The sequence below is a fragment of the Apaloderma vittatum genome, unplaced genomic scaffold, assembly GCF_000703405.1.
Source record: "Apaloderma vittatum isolate BGI_N311 unplaced genomic scaffold, ASM70340v1 scaffold33520, whole genome shotgun sequence".
Classification (NCBI taxonomy): domain Eukaryota; kingdom Metazoa; phylum Chordata; class Aves; order Trogoniformes; family Trogonidae; genus Apaloderma; species Apaloderma vittatum.
In genome coordinates, this window is record NW_009695682.1 from 76,904 (window position 1) to 93,158 (window position 16,255).

At 49.6% G+C, this 16,255-nt stretch overlaps 1 protein-coding gene across 1 annotated transcript in view; it reads right to left on the bottom strand.

Annotated features, from left to right (window-relative positions):
• NRP2 (neuropilin 2) overlaps positions 1-7,202 on the bottom strand; it is a gene marked incomplete at its 5' end in the record, with an annotated part of 75,304 nt that extends 68,102 nt beyond the window's left edge. The window contains one exon of the mRNA XM_009872164.1: positions 7,025-7,202. Coding sequence (XP_009870466.1) covers positions 7,025-7,202 — 178 coding nt within the window. The remainder of the gene's footprint in view (positions 1-7,024) is intronic.
• Between the last annotated feature and the right edge of the window lie 9,053 nt (positions 7,203-16,255).

Here is a 16,255-nt window from a genome sequence, read left to right on the forward strand (position 1 = left end):
CTTGCTAAGCCAGCATAAGGAAGGCTTTCTATGGTGTGTTTGAACTGATCTATCAAAGACAGTTGCTTAAAACATCCTAGCTGTGATTAGTGGACCATGACTGCTATTAACTTATAAGGAATTCCAGGATCACCAGACTGTGATTTGCAACGTATTATTACATTGCCATTCAATGGTGGTGTGCAGCCACTGATTTAAAGAAAGCGGAGAACTAGTCTCAGACTGAAAACTAACCTCCCCCAGCTCCTTCAAATAAGCTCTGTGCTGAGCTCTGGCCAAAAGCAACCAGAAAATTCTTCCGTTTTCAGTCTGCTCTTTGCAGTCTGTTCTTTTTATTTTGCATTCATATTTAATTGTGGAGTTCGCACCCAGCCAGAAAAGGCTGGGAACAAACCAGTCATCGTCTACAGCGCTCTGACCTGCTCCTGTGTGATGCTGCTACGCAGCAGCCTTTGGAGGGGAGTGTGCTCCTGCTATCTAGACTGGGTTTTATGCCTGCGCATGAACAGGTATTCTCTTCCTTATAACACATAGAATTTAAAGCTATTTGCCAAAGCAGGAACAGTAAATCAATAGGGAAAGGCAAGAACCCAAATCTCACACCTCTCAGACCTGATATTGCTGGCAAGTCTGCCACTCCCCTGTTACAGCCTGACAATAGGGCTGATAGCCATTAAAAAGGCTGCACGTAGATAAGGCAAACAGTTGCTCATTAAAAGCCTAAACCAGTTCCTATGGAAATCAAGGTAAAACCTCCTGCTGACTTTACTAGGCTTTGCATCTGGTCCTTAACAAAAAAGAAAAAATTTTTTTTTTTAAATATCATTCTGGCACTCTTCTTACATGTACTAAACCTTCTAATTCCTGCACCCAGACAGCACATCCATGACACAGAAGAGCACTGCTAGCCCTCTGCTGTGTGATGCAAAAAAAAAGTGACTGAGACTCACACCTTCACATTTAGGCTCCACATGTTCAGGATGAGCCTCTGTGGTTGGTGTCACCCACTGTCACCCAAAGAGTCAGAGCACTGTTGCAAAGACAGCCTTGGGCTCTTTGCTGAAAGCACAAGCATCTCAGCACTGTGGTTATTATCAGGCTGTTTCAGTGGGATTGCCCTACTACTGTCCTATGGCATCTGCACTAAACAGAGGCAGCAAAGTCACAAGAGGCTTAAGAGCTGCCCTGAATGCTCCCAAAAGGCACACGTTTCTGACACTTTTAGGTGGATCCTGAACCCAGTTAGTGAGGAGTCACCACAGCCAGCCCTACGCTCACTCCCTCCCCAGACACTGTGGAGCAGTCACACATCCTGCTCCCTCCCTCACTGGGCAGAGAAGCTGAGTAAGAAGCAAGTACACCACCGTCTCCTCCTCCTCCTTAGCAGGAAGGAGGGGGAGAGGTCCCTATCTCTAATGCTATTGTTCCCAGTGTCACCAGCTGGCCCTCAATTTGTCAACATGCCAACAGGAAACAAGGTGCAAAACCAGATCCGACTCCTACGCGGCGGATGCCAATGAGCGGGCAGGACATAGGAGACCGTGTGAGTCTAGACTTGGTCTGTTCCACTGGGGAGAGGCTCTGGGGCATGGGGAAGCACAGACGTGGAGCAGCACAGACATGGAGCAAGCCGAGCACGCAGCTCTGTGGATAGGCAGTGGGGAAGAGAGATGTGAACAACCTTGAGCTGTTAACTCACACGCTGTTCTAACGTCATCACAGCTAACCCACTCCTTGATGTTCCATTTTGGAAAATGACCTGGGTTTGATGGGAATTATGAACCATACAGTAGACGCTGGACTGAGTTAAAAACAGTAGAAGCTCATTTGAAGAGAAGTGGAGCTGCAGTGTCATGTTACCCAGACTGAATTATTTCCTGTACGTTAAAAACGTTGCTTCTGGCTACTCTTGCCACAAATATATGAGCAAGCAAATGCCTTCCTTAACATCTCATCTTTGACTTCCCCTCACTGCAAAGTTAAAGCCTGCAGGAGATGCAGTCACTCCCCCTTGCATCCCAGTGAAGAATCCCCGAAGCCTTGGTGTCCTGTAGTGCTCTAAATGTATTTCTCTTTTCTAAGCATTTTCCCAATCTCAAGATGAACTGCATTGTTTCTAAAATGTTTAATAATAAGCTAATTATGCGTACTTTTCAAAGCATTTACTAATTAGCTGTCCATAATTGCTGCCTCGTCTACTCTTAACCTTCACTGACAGAAGAACAGCTTCTTGAAAGATTACGCTCTTTTTTGAAGGAGATGGCCCAGAGTCAGGCTGAATATTGCAGCCACCAGCTGCCTGCCCACGGGCACTGGGGCTGGCTGCAGCTCCCCCTGACACCTGAGCAAGGGACTTGGGCCGCTGCCTCTGCTGCTCTCTAGGAAGAATACAGAGCTGTTTTGTTCCAGTGCCCAGCTTTCTGGAAGCACAGGGGATGGCCAAGCTGCCATAAGAGGCCGTCACTGGCTGACTGAACTCACATGCCTCACCCTTCGTACTGCAGCCTGGGAATAGCAGCACGTCACTGCCAGTGCCCCCTGGAAGGCAGCGCTCTGCGAGATGGGTGTGGGAGCATGGTGGTGCCTTCCCTTGCCAAACCCTGGGTTGCCCTCTGCTCTTCAGGCTGGGAGTTGGAACGACTGCCTGGTATCCTGCACACACTGGGATGCTGAACTTGGTTCAACTTTCTTGGTACCACCATGGCACTCACAAGGTCACGGTGACAACTGCATAAATTTCCTCATTATGGTGGCCCCAGTTCTTATGGTTGGAAACCCTCAGGGTTTGACATAGGGAGCTAAAATTGGGACAAAGACTGTGCAGCTCCGAGCTGTCTCCAATTTGCCAGCTTCTGCCCGCTTTTGGAGCCCCAGGGCCCCATCTCCATAAACGTTTGCCAGCATTTGGCATTTGCCACCAGGGGGGGCTGTGAGCCACGGCAGCAGCCCCACAAATCGTCCCCAGGCAGGGATGTCAGCCACCGCAGCCCAGTTGCAGCGTGTCTTAGAAAGGGCTACAGAAAAACCCTCTGGCATGGCTGGATTATCAGCTGGTCTTTTTTGAAAAAAGAGAAGAACGTTCCTCTGCTGCAGATGTTATGACTCAGCCAAAAGGTCTTCGGTTTGCAGAGGGCGGACCAGCCCATCCGCTGCAGTCTGGCAGGAGCGTGCCTCTACCATGTGTGTACAGCAAGGTCCCGGCCCTCAGCCGGCAGCTCTGCCCAGCCTAATCTCCTGGCAGCCAGCCAGCGTGGCCAGGGATGGCAGTCAGTAGCCAGTCTTGGGAGGGAGCTTTTAATGGTCCAAAGAGAAGCCCAGCAGTGGGAGGGAGGCACGAATGGAAAGGGTGGTTGGTTATAATAAATGCAGTGATTCACTCAGAGCTGAGATTTCTGACTTGGATTTTCCAAGCAAGCAGCACAGACAGAACAGCGAAATGACAATTAGGAAGGCGCAGGCAGCTCAGCTACGTGACTGCACAAGCTGGGGGACAGCCACTCCTGTTCACATGTACTGCAAACGGTTCAGGTCACTCCTGGGATCACAAATAAACCCTGGCACGCACAAGGCTGCCCAGCTACCTTCATGAAACACGGGAAGCAGAAGCACTTTGCCACAGCAACGGCACTGTGCTCCTTCCCACTGGATGCCACTTCCCTATTCAGAGGGCAGATACCAACGGCACGGGGCTGCAGTGCCTGAGCAACAGCTGCGCTCGCGGCACAGAGAGGAAGAAACGGCGAACAGACAGGCCATTACAATTATTTCTGAATAGTTTGGCAGATCTTCTGTCAGAGAATCGAAACTTCCCTTATGGCTCTGCCATTATTGCTGCGGCTCCACCGCTGCAGGACAGCACAAATAACGGCCTGGGTCCTGTAGTCCCTGTCCCAGCGTGCCCGCCCTCCCGCAACAGGGATCCCTGCTGGGCTGGTGCACAAGAGCCACAACAGCAGGCCAATTTTCTTAACCTGAAGTGCCTTCACAAACTAAGGCAGACAGACAAAGCTGGGGCTTCAGTTACACCAAATTACTCCTTTCATGATGATGAGGGACGCAGTTGCTTCTTAACACAGCTGGACGCAGTCAAAAAATAAAAGTCCAGATGTGCCTTCAGAAAAACAATAGCAACAACCACCCTGGAGCAGCTGCTCCTGGCTGCCACCTCCAGGCGTGCATCCCTGGCTGGTACTTCCACCTTCCAGCGGGGAGGGGCGGCTGCCGAAGCCGCGCGCCCCCCGCAGGCCCGGCGCCTCTCCGCAGCCAGCTCTGGATCCGGCAGCTGGGCAGCACCGGGTATGCAGCCCCTTTCCGGCCAGCTGCCCAGCCAGGGGAAGTCACTGACCTTCCCGCAGAGGTCCCCAGGGTGCCAGGCACTGTACAAAACACAGGAGGAAACGCCTCCCATCCCAAAGGGAAATCTAAAGCAGATACAAGAAAGGCCAGAAAAGAGGCAGTAAAGCTAAAAAGACTTTTGCAGATATTTTTGTAAGCCTTGGAATGGATTTTAGGAATGTAAACGTTATGCTTCATGAGGGAGAAACTTTAGCCTAATAAGGTAAGATGAAATGTTGGAGGAAGAAACAGCAGAGGAAGGGGTTATGGTGTCTGTCTCTGGCAGCTGGAAGCAGAGACCAGCCCCTTTCCGAGAGCTGCCAGGCAGCAATATCAGGGCAAGGGGAACCCTGTCCGCCCAGAGACAGAGTGCCACAATGGGGCTCCATCAGCCTGTCACCTTTGTGTGAATGCACTCTATAATGCATTAATAACTAGATGTCAAAAGAAGGGCTCTGCCCTGAGACTGTTTCTTTAATGCTGAACTCCTGTTGCTGTTAAGGTTCCCACCTGCAGCTGCAACGAGGCCTTGGCTTCTTTGTAAAGTACTCTCTGACATTTGGATGATATTTATTACTAGATGGTCACCTATTAGTACTGCTTAATGCTCAAGCATTACACAGTGTCTCATTCTGGTAGGTCATTTTAAGAAAATCTCCCTCCGATTAATTTCTTTTAATCAGTGTTTATCATGCACTGTTTTCATATGTTTTGTTATGCTTCCTCTATCAAGCACTGTCCAGCTTGGCTCCCGGCTCACACCTGTGGCCAGCAGAAGCCAAAGTGCAGCATGCATAAAGCCTGTTTCACTTGCACACAAGTGGCAGCTGAGGGGATAGAGGTGCAGGCAAACTTGACTTTCAGGAGCAGTTTGATTTTAACACCTGGTTTCTACAGAGGAATGCTGCCACAAGAGCTGGACTGAATCAGAGACCCTAACAAACTCTCCACAATTCACGTCCTACATGGGGGACCAGAACTCTCCAACTCAAATCTTTCTGCTTTAACTAAAGGCTCCCTCATGCAGGTACACACAGAATGGTTAGGAGCAACACCACACAGGAGCCACTCAGATCTGCCACAGTAAAGCAGAAAGTAGCAATGGGATATCTCCAGGGCTCTGGTAGCCCCTCCAGCACACACCACCTGTAGCTCAGGACCAGACCCTCCTCCCTCATAGGCAGCAAAACAAGGCAAAAGTTGCCCAGAGCACTCAGAGGTAAAACTGACAGCTTCTTACACATGGAGGAAAAGCAAGGTGCCCATAGGACTTTCTGGCTCTCTGACCAATCTGGCTTTGCTTGCCTGAGACCTTGGAGAAGCAGAAGCTGGACTCCCTCCTGCCCAGCACACAACATTGTCCTGCCCGATCTACACAGCATACCCTGCAGACTGCAAATATAGGGCTAAAAAGCTTTTATTACTCTGAATTCGGGGCAACTGCATTAGCTATGAGAAGGTTATACAGTTCAACCTGAGCAGGCAATAAAAAAATCTGATAGCAAACATCATTCTTATGTGTGCTGTCAATGCCTTGTTGTGTTCATCTGTACCCACGTTAAGCATCTCTCTGCCTTCTGCCCTCTCTAAAACACAGGCCTGATCCTGCAGAGTGCTAAACGCCTTGCGCACACAATGACTTCAGGGAGAGTTCATGGTGCTTGAAGGCTTATTAGCCCAGGCTTTATCTGTAGGGGGTGACGAGATCCCCAATGACTTCAATCAGCACACCTTCATTAGAGTTCAAGGAGCTACGCTGATTTATGGTAGCTCAGGATCCAGCTCTTATATTTCATAACCTTCAGTACATCATCAAACCTATGCTGAATTCTTTGTTCTCCACAGGACTGATTCTACAGCTCCATAAACGCTTCCTCTGTCCTTCCATCCTTTTTGCAAACAGAGTTCCCTTCTCCATATATAACTGCCTTTTAATCAACAGGACCAGCATGTCTGGCAAGACTGCTGTGTCAGGCCTGTTTTAGGAGACTCCAAGCTCCTTCACAGCTCAGGCACTGCTGTAGCTGGCTGTGGATTCCAGATTAAACACACAAGTTTTACATCTGCTAAGACCATGTTATTAACTCAGTCTTTTACGGTGCCCTTTGATGTCATTAATTACTCTTTACTAGTTGTTAATTGTTTTTCCTGGACATCTAGTTTCCAAGTCCCTTCTTAGAAGAAGGGAAAGAAAAGCAAATAAAACCAAACCCCTGGTTTACCAAAGTCAGCAGAATAAGCACTGTGGAAAGTCAGATCCAGCCTAAACAGCTCAGATCCCCAAGTCCTCAGCCTCACATGGCCTGAGCCTGGGTCTTGAGCCTTAGGGCTCTTTGTGCCATACCTCTGCCTAGTTCCAGGTCAGGAAATTGCTCCACTCTGCCAGCACAGTTTAAAAGGACAGCAGGACCACTTCAACGCTGAAAAAATCAAGCTGCCTTTTAACCAAAAGCTCTTGCTTTCAGGTGACATTAAGTCAAGTTGAGAACCATCAGTTCAATGCAGAGCAGGCTCATCCTGTGTGTCCAAAGCAGTGTCTTATAACCACCCAGTCATTAGAGGCACACTTGCCCCTGAAAGGCAACGAGATGACCATTTTCATGTGCAAGGAAGCATGAGGCCCACACTGCTAGCCAGAAGCAGGAAGAGGAGGTGACTATGTACTAGAAAGGAAGAGGAAGGCTCTTACTTGCAATCGTGCTTTTCAATTTCAAAGTGAGGGTTGAAGTTGAGGATAATCTTCTGGTTGGATTCAGGGGCGTAGATGACCCACTCGCAGTTCTGGTGGGAAGGGTAGTCATTGGGGTACCCCGGGGAGGTGATGTACCCGGCATCCTTGGAGTTGAGGCGGCCCCCGCACGGCTGAGCTGCAGAGACACAGAAGGGAACAAGGCATTGAAATGGGTTCTGGGCATCAGCTGTGTAAAGCCAGACCCTCCGGGCCTCTGCTCAGGGTGGTCTGATAAAGGCCATTCTCCAGGCTGTTGACACCCATTTAGTACTCTAATATTTCATCTTAATCTCTGAGCAAGGGCAATTACGCTACACAACAAGTCTACTCCTTTTCCCCTCCACCTCCTGCCACACTTACATACCACATTTCACACAGATGAGGAAAGAGAAATAAACGCTCCTGCTGAGGCAATTACAGAGCCATAAAGTAAGGGACAGATTGATATCAGATCATCTGCAGCTGCCTCATTTTACCCCCTCTTTTGCTTCCCTCACAAGCTGCTCTGTGTTGATCTCCCACAGTTGCCTCAGAAGACACCAAAATTTGGACGCTATAAACTCGTCAGAGCTGCAGAAAGCTTTGCTGTTCCCAAGGAAGGAAACCGAGGCACGGCAGGGCTGGTGGTGAGGCTCACCTGTACAGGCAGTGGCAGAGAATAGCATCCAGCACTCCTGGCCCCAGCCTGGAGCCCCACAACAGCCCTTCTCTGCTAGCTGTGCTCTCCCTCCCCAACCTAGCCTGTCCCCAGGACTCCATCTCAGCAGATGGGATCCCAAAACCTTTCAAATTAACCCAGCCTTTGGAATTGCAGATGCAGATAATCAGCAGCGGCGGTTTTGTGGGGCTAGCCCACAAATGGCTGGCAACGGCTGCGTGGTGAGCAGAGGAAGCACTCTCAGCTTTGGGTTAGAACAGGCCCTAGAGGGTGATTTCATCTTAAAAAAAAGATTTAATCTCATGAACAATACAAATCAGATTTATTATTGCATTACTTGCTGGGAGGAAAATCTGCATCGCAGGGTCAATTGATAACGCACTATAAATCCCAAAGTACCTTTCTCCATGGGTCCCCTACCACGTGCTTCTTGCTGTCCCCCTGCCCTGTGAGCTGCCACAGGAAGACAGCACTGCCACCTTACACTCAGCAAAACAGGCAAAACCCAGCAAAATCTTAATCCCCTCCACAGGGCAGGCTGGCAGGCACAGAGAGTGACCCTGGTCTCACACTGCAGAAGGGCTTTCCCATCCCAGATGATAAGCAGCAGGGTACGGTATGGGACACAAACCTTTGTGTGTTGTCCCCACAGCCTCCCCACAGCCCCAGAGGGCTCCGGTCCCTCAGGCCTTCCGGAGGCACACCTCACGATAGGGCCTAAGGCACAAGGCACATCCCTGAGAGAGCCACAGCACAGGAGGATCATCACCCTCGGTGCAGGAGAGCAACCACACATCCCACACCCCGTCGGCTCCGTGGGCCGAGGGTCTCCGCGGTGCTCCCCCCTGCCCTGGCCCTCCCACAGCAGCGCTTGTTGCAAAGCCCAGGATCAACCCAGAGAAGCAAAGCAGCGCAGACTTGCGTGGGCTCAAGACCGTGCTGCGGGTCTGGCTCTGTCCCTCTGCCATGGGGTCTGCCAGGCCCCAAGAGTGTCCCCTGCCAGGCTGTCACAAGTCTGCCCACTCTCGGTGGGGACATCACAGCCTCTCTCCTTGCCAAAGCCAACGCGAGCAGCAGGATCAAGGCAGGAACCCTTGGCAGTAATGCTTCCTGGAAAAAACACTTTAAATAAACAACCTGCCGCCTGCACGCTGCCTGCAGAAAATACATGTGCCCTGTGTGGGAACAAGGGCAGCAGGAGGGCCCTTCGTGGGGGTGCCAGGCTTCCTTCACCATGAAAAAGCACTCTCTCAGTTTTCCCCGTCTTTTTCATGCCCTCTAACACATTCGTTCTTCAAAATAACTTTCTTCTCACACACCCAAAGGCAGCTCTGCAGCCTTCCTTTTTTTTTCTTAAAATAATCCTGTAAGTATCCTGAAAAATACGAGGGGAAAAATCGCAGCAGTGCCACTGAAGAGCTGAGAATACCAAAAAACATCTGGTTTTGTTCCACAGGAGAGCTTGCTCAACACACAAACATTTACAAACCTACGTTCTTGCACAAATCTCTTCTCTCAGCAAGGCATATTTGCCCACACATGTGTCTATGTGGGTTTAGGGGGAGAGAGAGAGCAAGAGAGACATTCACGTGGAAGGAAGAAATTCAGGGACTTGTTGACATCAACATACAAATAGACGTGTAATTCACACTTCACTCATGTACGCACTTTCACACCTTCTCATAAAAATTCACACCTCATTTGCACACATGTCCACCCGCTCCAGCAAAGAGAAATATTCAAGCTGCAGATTATTTTTCTTGGAAAGGGCGAAGTCTTGAAGCAATGAAAATACAGTCAATCCTTCCACACCTCATCATCCCCTCCCCGTCTCTCCAGCTTTCACACACATGCTACCCGCTAGGCTGATACCACCAACATCACCCACCACTCAGAAGCTGCTAGCCCCTTACTCGCTGGATACTATGAATACTCTGTGAGCTGTCGCAACTCAACCAGTTGAAGGGGAACTTCAATGTGAACAGGGATGTCAGGCTCCAGCTTGCTCCAGCTCTGCCCCAACGTATGAACTCAGGAGCAGAAACCCAAGTTTACCCCGATCTTAAAACTCCTCCCTTGCTCTGCAGGGCCATTGCATGTCAGCAGGACCGAAACCAAGGAGAGCCCTGGGCTAGATCCCAATTTCAAGTCAGCTTGGTGCCCAAGTTAAATTGCTGGTGCTGGTGAGGATAGCCTCAGCGCGAGGGGCTGGAGCCCAGCTCTGCATGACTGCGGTCTCTGCAGAAAAACAAGACAAGTAGGCAAAACCACTGAGCGAACAGGAGCATCAGCCATACTCCTGAGCTGCTCTGATATCACCATCTTTCTGCAGCAGGAAAAGCCTTTCACCTGCTGCAGAAAGTTATCTGTATCTCTCAGAGGAACAGATTTTTATCCTCTCATTCATTCCTCCACAAGAAGGTCCACAGAAATGAAGTTCAGCACTGCCTTGCTCAAGCACAGAACCAGGCCACATGGTGGGCAATAGTTTATCAGGGAAATGAGGGCTACTTAAGAGCTATCCGAAACGGCAAAAGGACTTTAGTACTTTGTAATTGCTCCGTCAGGCTTTTTTTATTCAATATAATCTACCACACAGAAACCTGCAACAACAACAAAAAAAATCTATCACTGTGCCCACAGACAGGCAAGATTTTGCCTGAGCAGACACGCCAACCACTGGCTTTCTCTGTAAAATTAGGTCTGTTTTGTACATAGTAGAGTGTCAAGCTTTACAGAAAAGCGTCCTCTCAACCTGATGCATTGAATCCACACAAAAATTAATTTTGGAAAAATAAAAAAAAATTTCTTAAAAAAGAAAAAAGCTAAGTGGCACGACTAGTGCCTAGGCTGTACGCTTTGGAAGCAAGGCATGCTCCACAGCTAACAGGCTCTGGCAGCTTTTGCCAGCCCTGAATTCACTTAATAAAATTAAATTCTGAAGCATAAGCCAAGTCTGCCAGGTGCATGGGACATCCCGTTGCTCAGTAAGCAAAATGCAGGTGCTGAAAGCAAACTGCTGGGGCCCCTGCCAGCCCGCACGGTGGAGAGGCCAGTGGCACACTACGCCAAGGGCAAGGCCAAGGGAGAGCAGCCGGGCTCCTCACTGGAGCCTACAGAGGTTGGTACTTCCCAGTAGTGTCGGACCTCCTGAGGTCCTCTCTTTTGTTAAGGCCCACCACACATATTACCCCAGCAATTCTCTCCTTGCAGGACAACCCCATTGGGGGAAATACACCAAGCCATAGGGATGGGAACAGAAGATCTGGAGAAGCTCATGAGGGCAGACTCCTGCAGGCAAGCGACTCCAAAGTTTCCCACAGAGATGGGTATCACCAGCTGAGCTCCTCTCCCTTGGCAAGGGGCAGACCTCCCTCTTATGACCTACTGGAGACATCCCAGCTGCAGAAATCTCCCCCTGCTTCCTCCAGGCTGCAATGAACAATCATCACTCAGGGGACCCAAAAATAACAGTCAGGCCCCTAGAACCTCCACCCACACTTGGGGGTTTTCAGCTCTGCAGCTCATCAGGACAGGCTGAAACCTTAGGCCGGGAGCAGAGCGTTCTCCTACTTGAATTTCCTGCCGATTAAGCCCCTCTGGATTTCCCTCACCCCAGGGGAGCAGGGCTCACTGTTATTGTTGGACGTTCAACACAGAAACTAAAGCCAACTCTGCCTGTAACAAAAATAATCATCACCAGAGAGGCCCATTTCACAACAAACATGCATACTACAGCCTCTCGGAGCTTGTAGCATCCAGCAGAAAACTATCGCATGTTTTGATCTGCTCAGTTCAGTTTACTTTGGGGGTGTAATTCAGGGCTGTGCAAAAAAATTCAGGCACTCTTGTCACCTTAGAGGAGAGCAGCAGCATCGGTGTCTGCGCTGCTCAGAAAAAGCAGCCTTCGAGGGCAACAAAGGTGCAAGGGAAAGCTCACGGGAGTCGCATGTGGAGGGATGCAGCGCCCAGCCTCGTCACTTATTTCTCTTTCTGGCACAAGGCCCTCACAGCTCAGCTCCACGCTCTCATCTGCAGACAATTTCTACATCCTGGGACTCAGTGCCAGGCAGAGGAGATTTGCCCTGCCAACCCTCCGACTGTGCAGCACAATACGGGTCCTGGCACACAGGACCTACTGCTCAGAGCTGCTGAACTCGGAACAAGCCCTTCTGTGCAGCAAGCCTTGTGTTTCAGTCCCATCAGAGTCAAACAGCTGTTCAAGAAGCAAAGTTTTTCAAGGTCCATGTGCATCCAAGCACTTCACCAAATCCTGGTATGAAGAGGACAAACAGATCTCCTGAGGACTCGTTACTGTTAGCATTCAAACTGCCTCATTCCCCAGGCTCTGGCCCTGGGGGAGAGTCTGGGTACAGCTAATGTGGCAGAGGACTCTCATCCCAAACTGTACAGCACAATTTAGGCATCAGGCAGGAACACAAATGCAAAACCTAGGGTTTACATGGTACAGTTTAGCCACTGGCCAAGTAGAGAGAAGTAGTGTGGAGGAAGCTAATCAGATTAGATATTTTATCACCAGTAGCATAGATCATTTTAGCAGAAGCGTGTTTGCTTTGGATTGTGAGATAAAGCTTCAAAGGCTTCCTGGACAAATTAATGGATGTACATGCCCAAACAACACAAAGCATTTACACTCACATTTTATCTCAGAGTAGTACCCACATCCATGTCTTGGGATTTCACACAACCAGGGAAAGCCCCCTGAACATTTCATTGAGGGCCTTTACCAGTTTCACTAAAATTTCACTTAAAAGTAGAGGCAGAGCAAAGCAGAATTTAAAGACCGGTTTTGTGATTTGAAGCAGGATTTTGTTTGATTCCAAGTGTCTCAAGCCTGTCACAAGACAAGCTCATAAAAACAGTCTGGGCTTAAGCAAGAAAGGAACGCGCCAATCCATCAGTTGAGGAATGCAGCCGTTTGACCACTTCCTAAGGCAACTAGGGAGAGATGCAATATATTCACTTTATAGTGTTGGACAGCAGGGAGAGGGGCATGCCGGAAATCTCAGCAAATGGAACGTTTTATCTGTGAGCCTTTGCAAAAAGAGATCATTCAATATTATTTTTAAAGAAGAAGAGAGTGATAGAGGGAGGAAGAGAGAAGGAGATTTGGAGATTTCTGATACCTCTACTTTCTTTGCCGTGTTAATCTACAGAAAAGTTAAAGAAAATAGAGACCTACTCTAGCCTCACTGTGGGAAATGCGAGGGCCAAATTCTGCATGCAAGCCCAGGTAATTTGCTTTGAAATCACTGGAGTTCAGCTGATTTCCACCCCTGCAGTTCTGGATAGTCGCCTTCCAGGGGCTGGCTTTGCTTTGTACCATTCCAGTCAGTGGCAACATTGACCTTTAAATGTTGCAACTTTGGGGGTTTTGTGGAGTGTTGTCCCCCCCGAACCCTGTATCTTTGATGATATTTTATATCCTAGTTTTACATGGGGTCATCCCCGCTAACTTTGTCATTTTATATCCCAGGCAAATACAATTTCAATATGGCAACCAGCTTAATAGTGTTAATCTTTACATAGATAGGTGTGCACACAATTCTCCTGGCTTGCCTGTGAATGTAATCAGTAGGTCTGGAATTACAGCTCCTGGCTACTCCAGTAATGATTTGAGAGGGTGTGTGATTGTGTGCGTGCACGTGCAAGGGAGGGGATAACTGCATATTGAACTTGTGGGAATCACGCCTGTTTCTCCTGCCTCTGCATTAAGCTCCCAAGAGTTTGAAATCTCATGGAAAAACACTGCCACCTCCCAGGAATAGGTGGCAGCTTCAGGAGACCTTCAAGCTGCAGATCAGGCAGTTTCTGAGGAAATCTCGACAGTGCCACGGCAGGGGGGAAAATAGACTTGTGGAAGCTTGAAGGCTCAGAGGCAGAAATAAAGAAGAGGCTTGTTGCATGGCAGCCTGCCTGCCACCCTACCTATAGTCTATGCTATGAAATAATATGAGAACGAAACAATTTGCTGAGCCATCCCCATGAATGCTATCAATAATAGGCTGGTTTGAGAGCCATGGAGGAAAAGCAAGAGACATTTCTAAATCCACACACTGAAGAAAGAGCCACTGATTCATCTAGGATTCCTCTGTAAAAAGCTTCAGGCTCGATGAAAGGTGTTCGGTGCCTCTGAAACACTAATCAGTATTGTCATTACGACAATTCCAAGGGAAAAAAAAAGCCTATCTCATCTTTCACCAACCCCCCTCGAACCCTCTCAGCTTCCTCACACCTTTTGAGCCCATCTGTCAGGGCCTGTTCTGAAACTGAATCCCAGCGTTCCACACTGGGCAACAGCAGTTTATTCCTGCCTCTTCCCAAAGTGACTCCCACAACACTCCTGGCTCAGCCCTCCCTCCCAGGGGCCCAGTTGGGAGTGCCATGGCAGCCCCACAGACAGGATGGGACGGGATGGGAAGCAGTGTCTCCGGAGCCACCCGGGGAGAGGCCCGGCCGCAGCTCCCTCCGCACACGCTGCTGAGCGGCAGCAGCTTCAGCCTTTACAAGGGCTTGCTCAAATCCAGCTACTGCTGAGCCTCTCTACTAGCACCAAAGTTATTACACATTCTGGCGAGTGTCTTAAACACATTGTTTCCCACTGAGCACATATTCAGCAGTCAAACGGAACAAGGGGAAAGCAGGAATAAGCTCAGGGGTGCACATGAGGGAGAAAGTTGCCAAGGGGCTCTGGGCACATGAAGGAGAGTGTGGTGAAGGGAAGGATGCAGGAGCATGTGTGTGGCAGACAGCAAGGTGAGGGGAGGTGGGGCTGGACGACCTCTGCATAAGAGGAAAGCTAGAGATTAATGTGCTTATGAAGACAGAGGAGGAACCAGGGAGATAGTGTGTGCATGCCCGCATGCAAAAGGGGTTAGGGTTTCTCTCCTTTCCCTCCCCAGAGTCCAAAGAGCCTTTCAACAAAATATAAACAGAGTGAAAGGACAATGTTCTTTTAGCTTCATGATCTTCCTAGGAGGTACATAGAGAAAGGCAGGCATTCAAGCCCCACACAGACAGCACTTCACAGCTAGGGGTGACGCACCAGAATAGCTGGGGCAGATGTCTTGCCTTTGTCTCAAATGCACAAGGAGAAGTTAGGGCAGGTTTCAAAGACACCAAGCCCAGCACTTCATTCCTGGAGCCCATTTTCTTTGACTCATCAAGTATGAAGAAAGGGGGAGAAGCATTTAGATAGAAAGTCTTTGCAGCCATCTACCCCTGCAAGTAACACTCTGTTATTCTGCATGCCAGCTCACTGCTTGTGCCCCTTTCCCCAACCCCTTTGGGAAAAGGCTGCCTCACCAAGGCTGCAGTCGGCACCCCAGTCCGCCAGCATTACCCTAGCTGTCCTACCCTGCACAATCCACGGCACTGCTTGCACGTAGAAAGAGTTACAGATCCGAGTTGTGATTTCGAGTGTTTGGCCCTGTGCCTGCCGACCTCGTGCTGACAAACCAAACTCTCCTCCATGTCTGCGCTTGTGTCTTTTCACTGCACGGGCTTAAAGGCTGGCTCAGGATCTGGCCTTCTGAGATTGCGATTTGGCTCAGGCAGGGAAAAGCCTGACCCTTTGATTCCAAGTATGATTAAAACCATGCTACTGTAGCGCTAAGCCGTGCACAACACTGCTAGCAACAGCCCTGATTTATGTTGTTGCTAGTATTGCGGTTTCCACCAGGGTGTAGACAGGGATTTTGAAAATAGCCCAGCTGCCTCTTTGTCTGTGTGTTTATTATAATTAGAAACGTGCCAAAGGTTGTTGTAGAGTGAGGGTAGAGCTGGAAATGTTCACACCCTGCTTCTGCACCCACCATCGGGTGTGCGCAGGCACATCAGCTCTCCACACTTCCCAGATTAGACAACTGTATTCCCAAGACCCCATGGGGACACAGTGGTGGTGACTTCACCGCACAAAGGGGAGCAAGTTTAGCGGCTTCCAGTTTGCTCTCAGGCTGCTGCAATCTGCCCTCACCATAGTGGCTAAATACTGACTCTTTTGATTTCAGATAGGATCACAGGTCTCAGATGTAGGTGATACGTTTTCCTAGCACAGATGTTCTGTCAGAGGTTGCATAATTTGGCAGCGATCCCAGTGCTTAAAAATTAATTTTTCCTTATTAATACAACTGGGGGTCCCACAGGATAGGATCCCAGCCTTATCTGAACCTGACAGCTTCCTAAACCCCGTGAAGGATGCTTTCTCCTCTCAGGCTATTTGTGACACAAAGCCACCATGTCCTGGAGCGAAGCAGCACTGGGGGCTTCTGCTAGGAAACGAACCCACCCGCCTGCCCAGAGCGGCACACTGGTGGGACAGGGAGTGCTGCGTTCTTTGGCCCAGCAAAACGGGCTGCTTTCTCATTTTGACCTTCTAAGCCATGCACAAGGTCCCTGACACAGAGTAAATACTCGGAAGGGGCCTGGGGGTGAGGGGGGGTGAGAGGGGAGAAGGAGCAGGGCAGGGAGCTGGGAAGTGCCTCCAGAGAGCCCCTGGGACCAGTATGCTT